We start from the raw sequence: 14,459 nt of genomic DNA, 5'->3' as shown, positions 1-14,459 counted from the left end.
GCTTGAAAATTGTGTAGTACAAGAAGTCTGGTTTATATGTCATGAAGTCATCAGAAGTTTGGCTTTTTGGAGAAGTATTTTAAGTGGCTTCGTTGTAATTGATTATGATCATGAAGGAATTGTGATGTAGTAAATTATTCAGCAATAGTGATCTAGCATCCCCGTGGCCTTTGAACTGCTATAATAGTAGTGTAATTTTTTTGGGCTCAAGTCTTACAAAAACATTAGCAGTTGTGAGTCAAAATTAAAGCATTGGGTTTTTGTCCAAAAATCCCAAACCAACCCAATAAAAATCCCAAGGAAAACTGAACTAGTCAACCAAAGAACCCCAAACACATACGAAAAAAATCTAAAAAGAATAAATAAGGGAAAGATAACAAAATATTGCCAGAATAAATGGACAGTACTGCCTGTGTATTGATTTATTCCTGTGGCAAAAGGGACATTGAAAAACAGAAGGTTGTTTTAGATATGGCTGAACAATGGTAGGAAGCTAATTCTGTTGAAGGAAGTGATAAAGAGAAGTGGTTAAAAACAGCCTGGAAAAGAGATGAAGAAAGACAAGAAGAATGCAATATTATCACATGAAGTTGTGAGTGGGATGGAGAGGAGGATCACTGTATTCTACTTACTAAATAATCCATTTCCTGACAGGTTAGGGTACTGCCAGTTTCAGTCTGAGGACTGTTAAGTTTTGAAGCACTGATAAGAAACACATCTGATGTTTTTAGAAACAATTTAATAAGGGTCATGTAAACTCTTTCCTATCAAGGTTGTTTTGTAATCCTTACAAGTGAATATTGAGCAGTTTCTGTTTACCTTCTAGTTCCAAACTGTTACCTATCCACTTCTCATGTGTTTGTTAAAAGCAAATTCTGCTAGTCAAGAATCACAGAATTAAGCATATTTGGATTTACAGCTCTTTGCAGACCTATCAGAGGAGCAATACAAACTTCCACAGTTTATTAGAAACAGAATTTGCACTCTTCATTTACTGAGTAATGTTGCAGTCAAGCATTCCAGTCTGATTTCCATAGTTTGCAGTAATTTTTTTTCCTTCCATAAGTAATTGTATCAGATATGATACACTGAGAAAGGCTTACAGATGGCTCAGATGTCCTGTAGTTGCCCTGCTGCAGACTTCTGTCTTTGTAAAGGAAAAGGAGATTACAACAGAAAACTTTCTCTCCTCCTACTAAGAACTTCTGGAGCTTTTATTTTCTTAAAGGATCTCTGTGCAGTTTTTCCTGTCTGTCTTTATAGCTTTATAGACTTGATGTGAAAGAAATAGAAAATATTTTAAAGGGAAAATTAGTTTCTCTCCATCACAAGTACGATGAATTGCATTTTAGAAACAATATATTTAATTGATCAACTGGCTTGTAGAGCATCCTGTGGGTCAGCTGCCCTTCTCTTGAACATGTCATTTTCATGAAAATATTGTGTGAGGATTAATACGAAAAGCAATTTATAAAGCTGGAATACCCCATTGTTGCTTTTCATGCCTCTCCTGCCATCATGTCACTCTTCTCTTTACCTCCCTGCTTTCCCCACAAAGGACAGCTCCCATAGGGAGTTGCCTTTATCAGAAAGTAGAGCTGCTTCAATTACCAGTACAGTGAAAGATTTCATTTGTTATTTTTCTTCTTCTCTCCTGTATTATAAAGAGGCCACCTTGCTTGTTCTAAATTCGTGAACAAAAAGTTTCAGTAGTGTAGATTTTTGTTTAGCAATTTGATCTTCTCTTTGATTCTGCAAGGATACAGTGCAGCTTAATTATGCCACATGGTCTTTCAGCTAGCATAAAAACTAATCAGAATTGTAGGTAAGCAGCTCTGCTGTTAGAATAGCCATAGACTATTCTGTGTTGTAGAAGAGTTTTTTGTGCTGCTGGTGCCTGCTACCTTCCTGTTCAGTATTAAAACTGGTTTGTGGAAGTAGTGCAATGCATCTCACATGAAATGCAATGCCTGACTCTTCTACTGGAAAACTTACCAGCAGATCCTAATGAGGTTTTGTATCTTGAGAGCTTTCTGAACCAGTAACTCCTCAGTTATTGGGACAAGGTGACATACATGCAACAGGACTCCAGCAGGATCTATGAATTTTTTACTCATGTTCAGATGCATCCATAGATTACTTTAATCAGCACCACAGGCCAGATCTTTTAACACACTTTAAACTAGTAGTTCTGTGTTGACAGCACATCTTTTACAACCAGCCCTTGTTTCCTGCTAGGGTTGAGGATATCCAGGGCAGGTGTAGTCAGCAATGGCACTGACTGGCAAAAGAATCTGAGCTTGGCCTGCAATCTGCTACGTAAAAGGCCTTAATTTAGTGGAGAAATACTAGCTGCAGGAGATTTATTTAAAAGAACTCTGGTTTCATCTGTGTCATATCCCCTTCCTCCCCCCCACTGATTGTTGATTCAATATGTGCTGTCCACTTTGGAAGTTATTTTAATGTTAAGAGGGTAACTACAGATATAAAACCAAAACAAAACAGCAAAATTAAGATCAAAAGGCCTAGATTAGTGTCTTACTGTCTTTTGCATTATGATTCTTAACCATATTCTGGTAACTTGAAATGAAGTTACTGCTTTTGTTCCTATGTATTCTTACAATATTAAGCCATTTAATATATCAAACAGGATAGAGTTGCTTTTTTTAAAGTTAATATTAGTATAGGGACCCATATATTTCCATGGGGGAAATTAAGATAATATGGCCAAATGATGCCCTGTGGATTTCTGCTTCAGGTGCTGCATTTTAAGAGGTGTAGAGAGAACACCTGGGTACTGCTTCTAAAGATAGCATATGTTCAGATTTACTTTAAATTATTCTGTTAAACAGGTTCAGTTTAACCAGCTATTCTGAGTACTGTTTATTTTGTTAAAAACAAAGGCAAATAAGTTGTTTAAATTCTGCAGAAGTTCATGTTAAGGGTAAATTATAAAATTATAAATTATTATGTAAATTATGAATTAAGGTAGAATGAGGCAATACTGTAGAGCAGCTCCATGAATCAAGTGTGCACCCTGTGTGAACTCCAGTGAGCATATGGCTGGGCTGCTGGAGTTTGGCTTCTGCAGTTGTACTTCTTTGTACAGTAGTGATCACTACATGCTTCCTTTGTTCAAATTGCTTTTTTTCATTTTTGGCTTTTTTTCTTTCCCTGCAGTTGGTTATATTCTGGGCACTAAATGAAGGTGTTGCCAGACAGTTTGACTCCTTCAGAGATGGATTTGAGTCGGTGTTCCCTCTTAGTCATCTTCAGTACTTCTATCCTGAGGAGGTTGGTGAAAAGTGTTTTTGCTGCTGCTTTTATAACCTTTATCTGTATGTATGGGCAGTCTTAACCTGGGTACAGGGCATTTGTAACAATCGGACGTTGCATTTCTGATGCAAGTTAGTAAAAGTGAGTGTCCCTGAAATTCCACACTTAACTCTTAAGTGACTACTGAACAGAGAAATCTTTATTTAATGCTTTTATTATGAACAGCTCCATTATCTGTGTGTATCCAGCTTTTCTGAGAAGTGCTTTAATTTATGTATCATACTTCATTTCTCTATGGAGTATGGATACCCTAATTCCTTGTATTGCAGTACCTTGGAATGGCTGTAGATAATTGTGGATGCTACCTGGATCTTGTACTAGAACAATTAAACAAGTAGTCAGCTGTTTAGCAAAGCTTCAGACAGTAAGAATGATGTAATTCAGATGAAAGGGTTAAAGAATAAGGATAGTTGGTCTTGCTTTATTCTCACCACCACCATATCAATTTCCTTGTAAAATTCTCAACTCACATACTCTTAAGTGGACTGAATTGAGTCACAATCAATGGTTCTCTGGACGAGAAGAGAGAATGTTTTATTCTTTTTTGAGGGAGTCTGAAGACTGAGGGGTTTGTTTGCCTTTATAAACTCAGACCTTTGACTTAAAGAACAAACATTAAAGCACACTTTGGAACAATATGTTAGCCAAGGCTTTCTGGTCCTCCTGTGTTCCTGATGCTTTGCAAGGCAAAGAGGAACATTTACTCCTTGTTGTTTAATTTTACAGTTGGAGCAGCTCTTGTGTGGCAGCAAGACAGACACTTGGGATGCAAAGACTTTAATGGAATGTTGCAGGCCTGATCACGGTTATACGCATGACAGGTAATATAATGTTTGTCTTATTAAACAAACAACAAACCAAAACAGTAGAAAATACTTTCTTGAAATAACCTTCATACATTGTTATTCAAGCTAGAGGAATTAGATGACATATATTTGAAAATGTTCATACTGTTCTGAATATGAATCTGATGCAATTATTTTAACTATAAACAAAATAATATTCTCTTGGTTCTTTTCCCTCCTCAGTCGAGCAGTGAAGTATCTCTTTGAAATTCTCAGTAGTTTTGATAGTGAGCAGCAAAGACTGTTTCTTCAGTTTGTGACAGGCAGCCCCAGACTGCCTGTAGGAGGTAGGTTTTTGTTATTGCATATTGCTGTGCATGAAATTGCTGTTATTGATGTATTTCTGAATAATAGGTTACTTCAGTATAGGAAGAAATTCCTTAACTTAGGTATTTGAGAGGTTCATACTAGTTTCCCATTTCTAATTTCAGAAGTGCAGACATCAGGTATAATTCTCATACATAACCTTTGTGTTAATCTCATGACTTTCCAGGTTTAAATTGTTGCCAGAAAATCTGTCAGAGGGCAAAAGAGAGTTCAAAATTTAAATAAAACAGAAAGTTCCTAATACTGTATTTTTTTGTGCTAGAGGTGCATTAAGATATGGCAACAATATGATGCGTTGTAACCTGAAAACTATAGTCTCCTTTCTAGAAAAGAAACAACACTTAGGATAATATTAATCTTATGTCATTTCTCCCCCTTTTGAATTTCAGCATTTAGGTAAGAGGCAGTGCAGTAAACAGAGAAATTTGCTGTCTTCCCTAGGGACTGTTGTAGAATACACGTTTTGCTGTATTCTCAGCTGAGTGCTTTGCAGGTCAAAACAAAATTCATGCATCTGTTCCAATATTTACATTCTTTGGGATTTGGGGGAAAGACTTGATTATTCTTTTTTCTGGGTATATTTTGGGAGCTGTTCTGTGGAGACATGCAGACAGAAGTAAGAATAATCAGGTACTAGAGTCATAGATGATTCCTGTTAAAAATGTACATGAAGCTAACAAACTTAAAGATATTGCTTGGATTCGAATTTTTACACATACAGAAGACAATTAAAAGGAGATTAATGCAGCTTGTTCCTTTATTTTAAATTCATCTTGTAAGATGAACCTGCAGGCAGGATTTTAGGTACTTTCAGCTTGTTGTGCAGCTTTATAAAGCTGTATTCTGAATTTCTGAAGGTGTTCAGGAAGCCAGTTGTGTGATGTGTGCTTCTGTCACTGGGCATGTCTGCAGTCAGCTGTGGGTGCTCAGGAGGAGCAGCCTTATTCTGAGTGTCTTTTCTCATTACTAGGTTTTCGAAGTTTGAATCCTCCCTTGACGATTGTACGGAAGACATTTGAGTCCACAGAGAATCCCGATGATTTCTTACCCTCAGTAATGACTTGTGTGAACTATCTCAAATTGCCGGACTATTCAACTATTGAGATAATGCGTGAAAAACTCTTGATAGCTGCAAGAGAAGGGCAGCAGTCATTCCATCTTTCCTGATCACAATGAAAAATGCAATGTCTGCCTGTTACAGCAAAAGAGAAACTCCTGATTCTTTTCTAAATATATCACCTGAGTCAAGGAAACGTGTTACGCCTTCTTGTTGTAGAAAAACGGCTTGCAGATTATAAGCAAAGACACTTGGTTGATATTCATTAAAAGCCCCTATGGACTTAAAGTGATCAGGCCCTAAAAGTTGTTGTGACAAGGTTTCTTTAGCAAGTTCTTGTTTAAATTATCATTTATTTGATGAGTGAAGTTTTTAACTTGCTTTGCTGTGTGAAATTTAAAAAGGGATGTTTTTCCAGGCTGGAACAATAAATGTCGCTGTGCAGTTTAATACTGGGCTGTGTGTATCCATCTAGCTAAGTCTGAAGTTTTTCCTCCAAAGATAACTTTTGTACATAAGTACAGAAATTAAAATACACCATGTATTTGACAAATCTAGTTTAGTAGACTAGTTCTGTGTACCCTCACCTGCCTCTAATTTTACCCATCCTCATGTATTGTCTGATGTGCAATTCACTTGGTTCTTTTTGTGTGCAGCATTCAACAATTGTTATGTTTTGGTTAGCATGGGCATTTAACTGCTCCATGCCTCTTTCTCTGATTAAGATAATTTAAATTTTACTGAAATCAAATATATATTGTCAATATAATTCAGCCTTTGTAACTAGGTAGAACCTTTCTTATAGCATAGTTTTACTGTAGTGGTAGGATATAATGGCGACAGTCATTACCAGAGTGCTCCAGAGCTGTTTACACAGTGATTCAGGCAGCAAAAGCCTCCTACGGGAGGCAAGGAAGAATTATTTCTTTCATGTAGTTCAAGTCCAACAGCTTGGGCTGGCCAGCGTGTATTGTGGTAAGGCCCAGAGCATTTCGAATTGATGTAAAGTTTTTTAAAAGACAAATTAGTCGTTTCATTCCCTATTTGAGTAAACAGTTTTCCTGTTCTTGATCTAATTTCCTGGCTAATTTTGTAGTTTTTTCTCCTTTTTTTTTTTTCTTTTTCTTTCCCCCCAGTGCTAGCTTGGAACAAGCAGTTCAGCCTTTGTCTTTTGACACAGATAAAGCACCTGTAAACAATGCTCTGTCCAACTGTTTTATGTGCTGATTTCTCAAATCTGCAATAATTTACTTCATCAGGTTAATGTTTTTACCTGAATATAAATAAAAAAGTTTGCTTCACCTTTTTGTTCATAGTTTTGTACTGTATGCCTAAAGCTCAATTGTGTTAATTACTGTAATGCAAGTAAATCATCCTAAATCTACTTGGCTAACAACCTGCAACTTGTGGATGATTTACTACTAAAAAAAGACCTTTTAAGACCTCCAACTTTGAGGGAAATTTTTTCCTTTCTATGCGTTCATAAAACGGGCAATTACAAATATTCCTGAGATGTACCTGCTACATAGGTAATCTTTATGAAAATGTGATAGTTAATTACTTTTATTCAACTTTGAGAAATCAAAATTCCTTTCAGTGCTTAGAAATTGTTAAATTCTGGCTAATCAGGCTAGTCATTTCCCCTAAACTAACAAGTTTTCTTTTATCCAGCTGAAGAACTCGTACTTCCAGAACATGTAATGGACATTCTTCTGGTGAACATTCACAGAATTACCTGTGCTTGCTCAGAGCAGTGCCACTGAAATGTAACACAGACCTGTCATGAGCATGAGTAGAATGTGAAATCCTTGCACAAAGAACCTGATAACTGAACAGTTTTTTATTACCGTATTAAACCCGACCGAAGGCGCTTCACCCTGTACATACAATAATGGTAGCGCGCAGTGCGCCATAGTTTGCATCCAACTTCAAGGCAGTGTTAAAACTATGGACTGGTGTTTAAATTGTTCTGATAACTTGATCAAACTGAGCACAAACAAGTGTTTATAGCGTGTGGATAGCAATTTGTTCATTTTTTTAAGGTTCTATATTTTAAAAAATCTGACTTGTGTAAAAAAAAAGAAAAAAGCTAATATTTTGTATTAAAATATCATGTGTATTGATACTTTTTTTACCTATGTTGTCTCCCTCTAGAATCTGGCTTTCATTGACTTGGAAATTTGAGGAGCTTTCAGATTTGATAGTGTAACTGTATAACTGTTTCAGTGGGAAAATAAGTTGGTGCCTGTTTAAAAAGGAAGGGAAAAAAAAAGTACCTGTGGTGATGTGTTCTGGCTGTCATTCTGAGTGCAGACTAAAGTTTTAGTTTGCCTGAAAAACTGAATGAAACCCTTTTGGGTGACACTTCTTTTTTCCTACCAAGGACAGCTTTTAGCATATTAGAAGACCAGTCTGGCTTAAAAGGTAAAGATAGCAAATTAAAAGAATAAACTAAAAAAAAAATCACATTTTGCATGACTGCAGTACTGTCCTGCAAACAAATACATATATCTAAGAGTAGTTCAGAATGAGTGGAGGGGTGGTGCAAGATCTTAAAGATTTCTTCTTTTCCAAAGGAACTTTGGATTAAGGGAAGAACTTCCTAAAATCAATCCATGTATGTAGTCATTGTAGCACTGCACTGCTTTGGATACCTTTATAAGGTATAATAAAAGGTGCAATCAGAAGTCTTTTAAAATGGATGCTTTTTTTAGCTTGATAAGTTCAACTGTTTTTAGGTAACACCACCAGTTAGTTTTGGATGAGTTTCGTGTCCTGTCTTAAAAAGAGCAGCAAAAAAAAATAATTAATGGATGAAAGGGCCATACAGGCACTGATAGCTCCTACTGAACTTGTGCAATATTTTGTTGTTGTTAGTTGTTGGTTTTTTACCAAAATCTCTTGTTTATGGAACACTTTAGCATCCCATCTGACATGAATTAGTTACGGTGCTTCATGTTCTCTAGGAAGGTGCACAAGAATGAATTCCAATCACGTGAAGTCCCCCGTGCTTACTTCCAAACTTAAATCAGATACTCAAATTCCCATATGCAGACTGCTTGTATAATTGAATTGTCCAGATTCTTTCTCCTTTCCCCTCAACTTGTGTTTTATTTTCTTCTCTCTCCTTTCCCTGACTGAGCTCTCCTCTGATGAGAAGGTGGGTGCCTAAGGGCAGGGACTGGTGAAATTCCAGATGCCTGTAACACTTGTGCCCTCTCTTCTGGCCCCTGCTTGGAGGTAGGTGTGTTATCTGTGGAGTTTCTGGGCCTTGGCCCCCCTGTCTTCACACGAGTAGTGCCAGTTCCCATGCTCTGAGCAGCCTGTACTCTGCAGAGGCAGGAAAGAAGGGCCTACCCGACATGAGAGAGAATGCCATGGTTTCAATATGAATGTGCTTCCCCCAAGCCAGAACTTTGCTATAGCTAAATCTGTTGGCAAAATGGAGAAAAATGAAAAACCTTGCTGAAATGGATTTTGGAAATGCTGAAATTTGAAGGGGAGGTATAATCTGCTGATAGGTCAAGCCCTGAAAAGGCTCACCTTTCTCCTACTTTCTTTTCCTGATCTCTTGACTGCTTGAACTGGAAAGCATCTGTGCTATGTGACCTCTTCCTGTGATCCTGCAGGAACTTCCCACCCTGTGTTCCCAGCACACCGTATCTCTCACAGTGTGTTGTGTTTTTAGAAGCTCTTCTCAGGTGAGTGTAGGTGGTTGCCCCCACCCAGTGCAGCCTCACAAGCTGCACAGGCAGTGCTTGATCAGAACCTTGGTGCCTGTTGGTACAGCAGATGGAGAACATTCCATCCTCTGCTGCCTGTGACTGACAGCAAATAGCTGAAGGAATGACTGATGCCTCTAGAGGAATATCATGTTCTCGTCTCCTGGTACTGAAATGTGCCTGTATTGATCAGGTATGAAGCTGCTTTGGGGGCAGAGGGAGGAACAGATCCTGGGTCTCTTCCTTTTTTGTGTGTATCTGGGGACTAGTGACATCTCAGGCTGTAAGCAGAACTTAGTGGAGGAAGAACAATTTAGACACATCCAGTATTTTCAAGGCACTAGATTGAAGTTCCTGATACCTCTGGATCTAGTTTGGCAGCAGCTTCTGGAAAGCTGATTCAAAGAGAAAAAAAGGAGTGCAAAATGCTACAGAAAGACACAAACTCAGAAACCCATACTACCCTAAAAGGTGTGACAGCTCACATGAGAGAGCCCCTCTCCCACCCACCCTTCACAAAGGGGAGGAATTCCCAAGTACTGTGGTATTTCCCCATAGGGAGAACACTGAGCAGTCAAGCTGGAAGCAGTATGTTGGGGTAAAGCAGCACATGTACTGGGTGTTTGGTCTTGTCTGCCCTGTCCTGCTTCCCCTCCTGCCCCTCGATTATGATGGCTAAACCCCCATAAAAGACACAAGCAGGTAAGCCTGGGGGAGAATGTGGGACAGCAACCACCCTGCCTTCCTCTTCTGGAAGTTGGAGATTTCTCTTTGCAAAATGTAAGCTTACACACTGAAAGCCAAGGCAGGTTCTTGCTCTGGAAATAGATGTACTGCAGTTTTCCCATCTCAACAGCTATTTCCCAAATATTTTACTCTTTTTCTAGCTGCTATCCAAGGTGTTCTAGGCTAAATATAGGCCTGGTCTGACTGCAGCTCAGCTGAGTCTCTTTGGCAGGCAGGGTGATGCAAACACTGATCGAGAAATAGCCAATCTAGGAGGTGGCATTTTATTTCCCAGCCTCATCTTCCAGCCCTTTTTACAGATTGCCTCAATGTATCAAAACTGTTGAGACATTGGCTGAACAGTGAAAATTTGCAAGCTGATTACTTTTTCCCCCACAATGTTTCCCATAATTTGTGCTATGCTTCTCAGAAAAAAAAATAATCTTTATGTCTTCACTTTGTAGCTTGGCATGCTTAATTTACTGGAAGTACTGATGTTACTAACCATTCAGAAAGGTTTTCCAGAGGTTTGATATTTCTCGATAAAGGACCTGCTCTTGTTCTTGGGCACTAAAACTATAAATGCTATTTGAAAGGAGAAAAGTCAAGCAGCAAAATTATTCTATCTTTAGTAACACTGGCTTCTAAGAGTGGTAATTTCCAATTTATGGTAAGCAGTACTGGCAGTTCTACTGGACCAGAAGTGGGAGGGAAAGGGAGAAACTGTCTAAAGAGCAGTTTCTGGAAAGGCTGAGCCATGGTCAGCTTTGTGCCCTGGCAGCCAGGGAAGGCAGCAGCATCACACACTGCAGTGATGGGAGCACAGCTGGTGAATCAAGGGAAGGGATTTTATCCTTTGCTTCATATTCCCAGAGGAGAGATTTTGCAGTCCCCATGGGTTTTTAAAGACCCAACTGGATATGTGTTTGTTTTACTAAAACATACCACAATTCTAAAATGAGCTCTCTTTAGAATTTTAAGTCAGAGCTGTATGACAGCATCAAATTAAATTGATAGGCATCTTACCCTTGGACTGTTTGTGCTACATCAGTCCCATCAATTTAAATAAATTCAATGGGAGGTATTTATATGCATAGAGGTTTTTGAGATTTTCTGATAAAATACATGGAAAACACAAGGGTCTTAATCTCAGTTGCAGATTGTGGGTAATCTCCACATCAGAGCATCCCTGTCTGAAAATTACAGGCCTTAATTACTTCTACTTTTCAAAATGGTTTCAAGTCTCAAAACTTTTTCTGGCTTTGCCTCTCTTTTTTAATATTGAATGAGTTAGCACTTACCTGTGATGAGAAACTGTTATGACTCCACATTAATCTCTGCCCCAGCAAGCACCTGGTCATTTCCAATTTTTTCTGGAGTAAGTAGTTAACATGATTTGACAGCACTTAATGGAGAGATGCAATAGTTGCATATAGAGGATTTTCTAGAAAGAGCAGTTTTCACAGGTATTAGCAAAAAATAGCATTCTGAAAATGGAAAGACAGGAATTAGGAATGCAAAATGTACAAAATAAAGTTCTATTTCTGTCCTGTATATGGAGTTTGAAAAATGAGTACTGATAGGTGAGTGACCAGCAGTGCTATGGATGTCCATGGAGATGCTCAAGACATTTATGGCCATGTTATATCACTCACCTCCTGCTTTACTGTGTTAGTGCAAAAGTTTAGTGATACAGACCTGCAAAATACATCTTCTACCAAAATCTCACTGTGCAGATTAATTAAGATTTGTGGTAAGTCTATGCTTACCACAAAGATTAATCAGATTAATTAAGCCTTGATCCTAAGAAATGTATGGGCAAAGGAACAGAGTAAGATGTTGTTTAGGATCCTATGCCCAATGTTCAGACCCTTGTACATTCCAGCTGTCAGTAACATTTGATATTGGCAGAATTCAGCAGGAGGCCTGATTTTGAATTGGTATAGGTCCTGCTTGTCTATGATAGGCAAAACAGAAAAAGATCTATCAAGAACCTACCAATTAGTTCAAATCAAGTAAGATTTCATTTTGTGTATCAGTTATTCCGTGAGAGGAATCTATGGATCCATGAAGCAATCTTTGTTTATGAAGTTTCATAGAAAAACGTTTGTCTGAAGAACAGTGAAAAAGCAGAGATTGGAGTTAAGGCTGTACAGACAGCACATCATAGGAGGAACACAGTGCTTCGTGCCCTGCCAAAGGTGAGCCTGTAACTCATCAGCCTCTGTTCTGCCCTAGCAGAGCTGATCTCTTACACAACTCTTCCAAAAGTAAGAGCAGAAGTGATGTACAGGTAGCATTAGGTAGGCAGTCGAACCTTTACAGCTCCTGAATTGTGGCAGCACTGTTAGAACAGGGCCAGAGGCTGCGCAATACCAGCTGTATATCATAAAGCTATATGTCACTTTTATCTTCTCATCCTTATTTTTGCTGCATACATTATATGTTACAGTTACTGTCCCCACTCTTGCTTTCCTCTTCTCTCATAGTTTATTTTTCAGCGATCTTGCACTAAAACACATTGAACTGCTTCCTTCATGCTAATAATTTAAAAGTTTTATCCTTCTGTGCTGAAGCAGACTATTTCTGACCAAATTGCAATCCTGATGTAATAGCACTGCTGTCCAGATGTTTCATATCTGTGAAGTCCGAAACAAGGCTTTTAATCATTGTTCCAAGAGATTTACTTTTTTTTTTTTTTTTTTAGATACACCCATCCTCCCTGTCACTCTGGCTTCAAAAGTAGATTTGTGCATCCACACTGGATCTGAATACGCTGAAGCTTTGTGTAGGTCCTCTCCTATCCATGTACATAATTCAGTGCTTGTATTGGATCCATTATGTAACTGGCTTTTTTTTTTTTTGCTACTACAGACAAAGATGCTTATTCCTATTCAGGGGACAGATACACAGACTGCAGCTTTGCCTGTGTTGTCTCTTTTCTCCATGTATATTCCTTAGTTCCTTTTCCTCTGCCACATTAAATAGAAAGTTCTTGTCTTCCAGTACTCTGAGAAGGAACTGTTGTTCCCTTCCCTGTTCTTAACCTTGCACTTGAATATTCTCATGGCTGCCTCAGGCAATTAAAAAAATCTTTAAAAAGCTTCTTTTTTATAATATTTACCCCAGAAATGATCATGATAAATGACAATTGCTGTGGATGCTTGTGGCTTGTTGTGATAGTTGATATTATCTCATTATGCCCTTCATGATGGGTTGTTTTTCTCTAGTGCCTGACTTTGCCTCCTCTTGTGCTTTAATGGTAAGATAAAGTGGAGAGGTCCTCTTGTCCTTTCTATGCACAGAATCAAGTAGAACCTGCTTACGAGAAGAGTGTCTCAGAACTGTTACCTAATCTGGAAATGGAAGCAAAAAATTAACAGCTGCTAGAGATTTCCTTTTTAATCTTATGTGAGAAAATAAATTAAAATATTAAATTGAATCACAATAATTTTAGATTTTAAATAATTCTCAAATGGAATTAGGCAATTCCAGTTAGTTAGTTGTCAATATAAGCACTTATCAAAGATGATATGGCTTTTCTTGTTATTTCTTTTAGAAGGTCTAACTTTTTGTGAAAATGCATCTCTTTCACACCTGAATTAATGTGAAGATTAGAATAATATATAACAAATAACTATTTGTGAAAATGCATAAAGATTAAGATTTATAAAGCTAATGATTAAGATGCGTAAATATAAAGAATCTTTTTATTTTGTGTTCCACACTCTGACATTCCTTTCTGAAGATTTTTACAGGCTAAGGAAAAGCCCATGTAATTTTTGGCCTATTCCCTATAAAAGCTTTACAGGCTTACATAAGCTAAACATTCAACCTGTTTCCTCAGAAACCAGTAACTCTTAGTGGGACATAACTGCAAGAAGAAACTGCATGTGCAGTGATTACACAAGGAGAAATGGTGAAGATTCAACTTTTATTGCCATGATATGTCTATGTGAGCTATACCATATTAATCTTAATAAAGAGTGACCACAAAATGTTCAGCTCATCTAAAAGCATGTTAAAATGGCTTAATCTTAATGTCGAATCACCTACAAAATAAAAATGTTGTGTTAATTATTTTATGAGCATGTAGCTCCTTAATCTGTGAGGGAAACAAAGTAAAATTAGATCTGGTGACTGAAAACTAGAATAATTCAGATTAAAAATATGATTCCTTAGAAAAATATACCTGTCTTCATGACTTGTTTTCTTCAAATAAAGACTCGATACTGTAATTGATGCATATTTCTAGTCTGAATATAAAATAAATGAGAGGTTCTTTATGTGGGAGGCTTCATGAAAACTGGCCCAGAACTGTCTTACAACATTATCCACTGTTTCTTAAAACCTTTTCAAAACAAAATGGTACAGTTTCTAACAGGCTGTCATTAACTCTGACTGTGGCCTGTGTGGAATGCCAACACACATCCACTGCCTCTGCAA

General features: G+C 37.7%; 1 protein-coding gene across 15 annotated transcripts in view; it reads left to right on the top strand.

The window, feature by feature from the left end:
* Positions 1–6,867, top strand: part of TRIP12 (thyroid hormone receptor interactor 12) — a 79,794-nt gene extending 72,927 nt beyond the window's left edge. For all 15 annotated transcript variants that reach the window (XM_077785657.2, XM_085587714.1, XM_021536974.4 and 12 more), the window contains 4 exons: positions 3,181–3,294; positions 4,063–4,157; positions 4,365–4,468; positions 5,479–6,867. In XM_077785657.2, coding sequence (XP_077641783.1) covers positions 3,181–3,294; positions 4,063–4,157; positions 4,365–4,468; positions 5,479–5,675 — 510 coding nt within the window. In that variant the 3' untranslated portion in view covers positions 5,676–6,867. The remainder of the gene's footprint in view (positions 1–3,180; positions 3,295–4,062; positions 4,158–4,364; positions 4,469–5,478) is intronic.
* The last annotated feature ends 7,592 nt before the right edge of the window (positions 6,868–14,459 follow it).

The sequence above is a fragment of the Lonchura striata genome, chromosome 9 (assembly GCF_050655825.1).
Source record: "Lonchura striata isolate lonStrDom1 chromosome 9, ASM5065582v1, whole genome shotgun sequence".
In the NCBI taxonomy this organism is placed as follows: Eukaryota; Metazoa; Chordata; class Aves; order Passeriformes; family Estrildidae; genus Lonchura; species Lonchura striata.
Note: the sequence above shows the minus strand (reverse complement) of the source record. Positions and strands in the feature narration are given on the sequence as shown.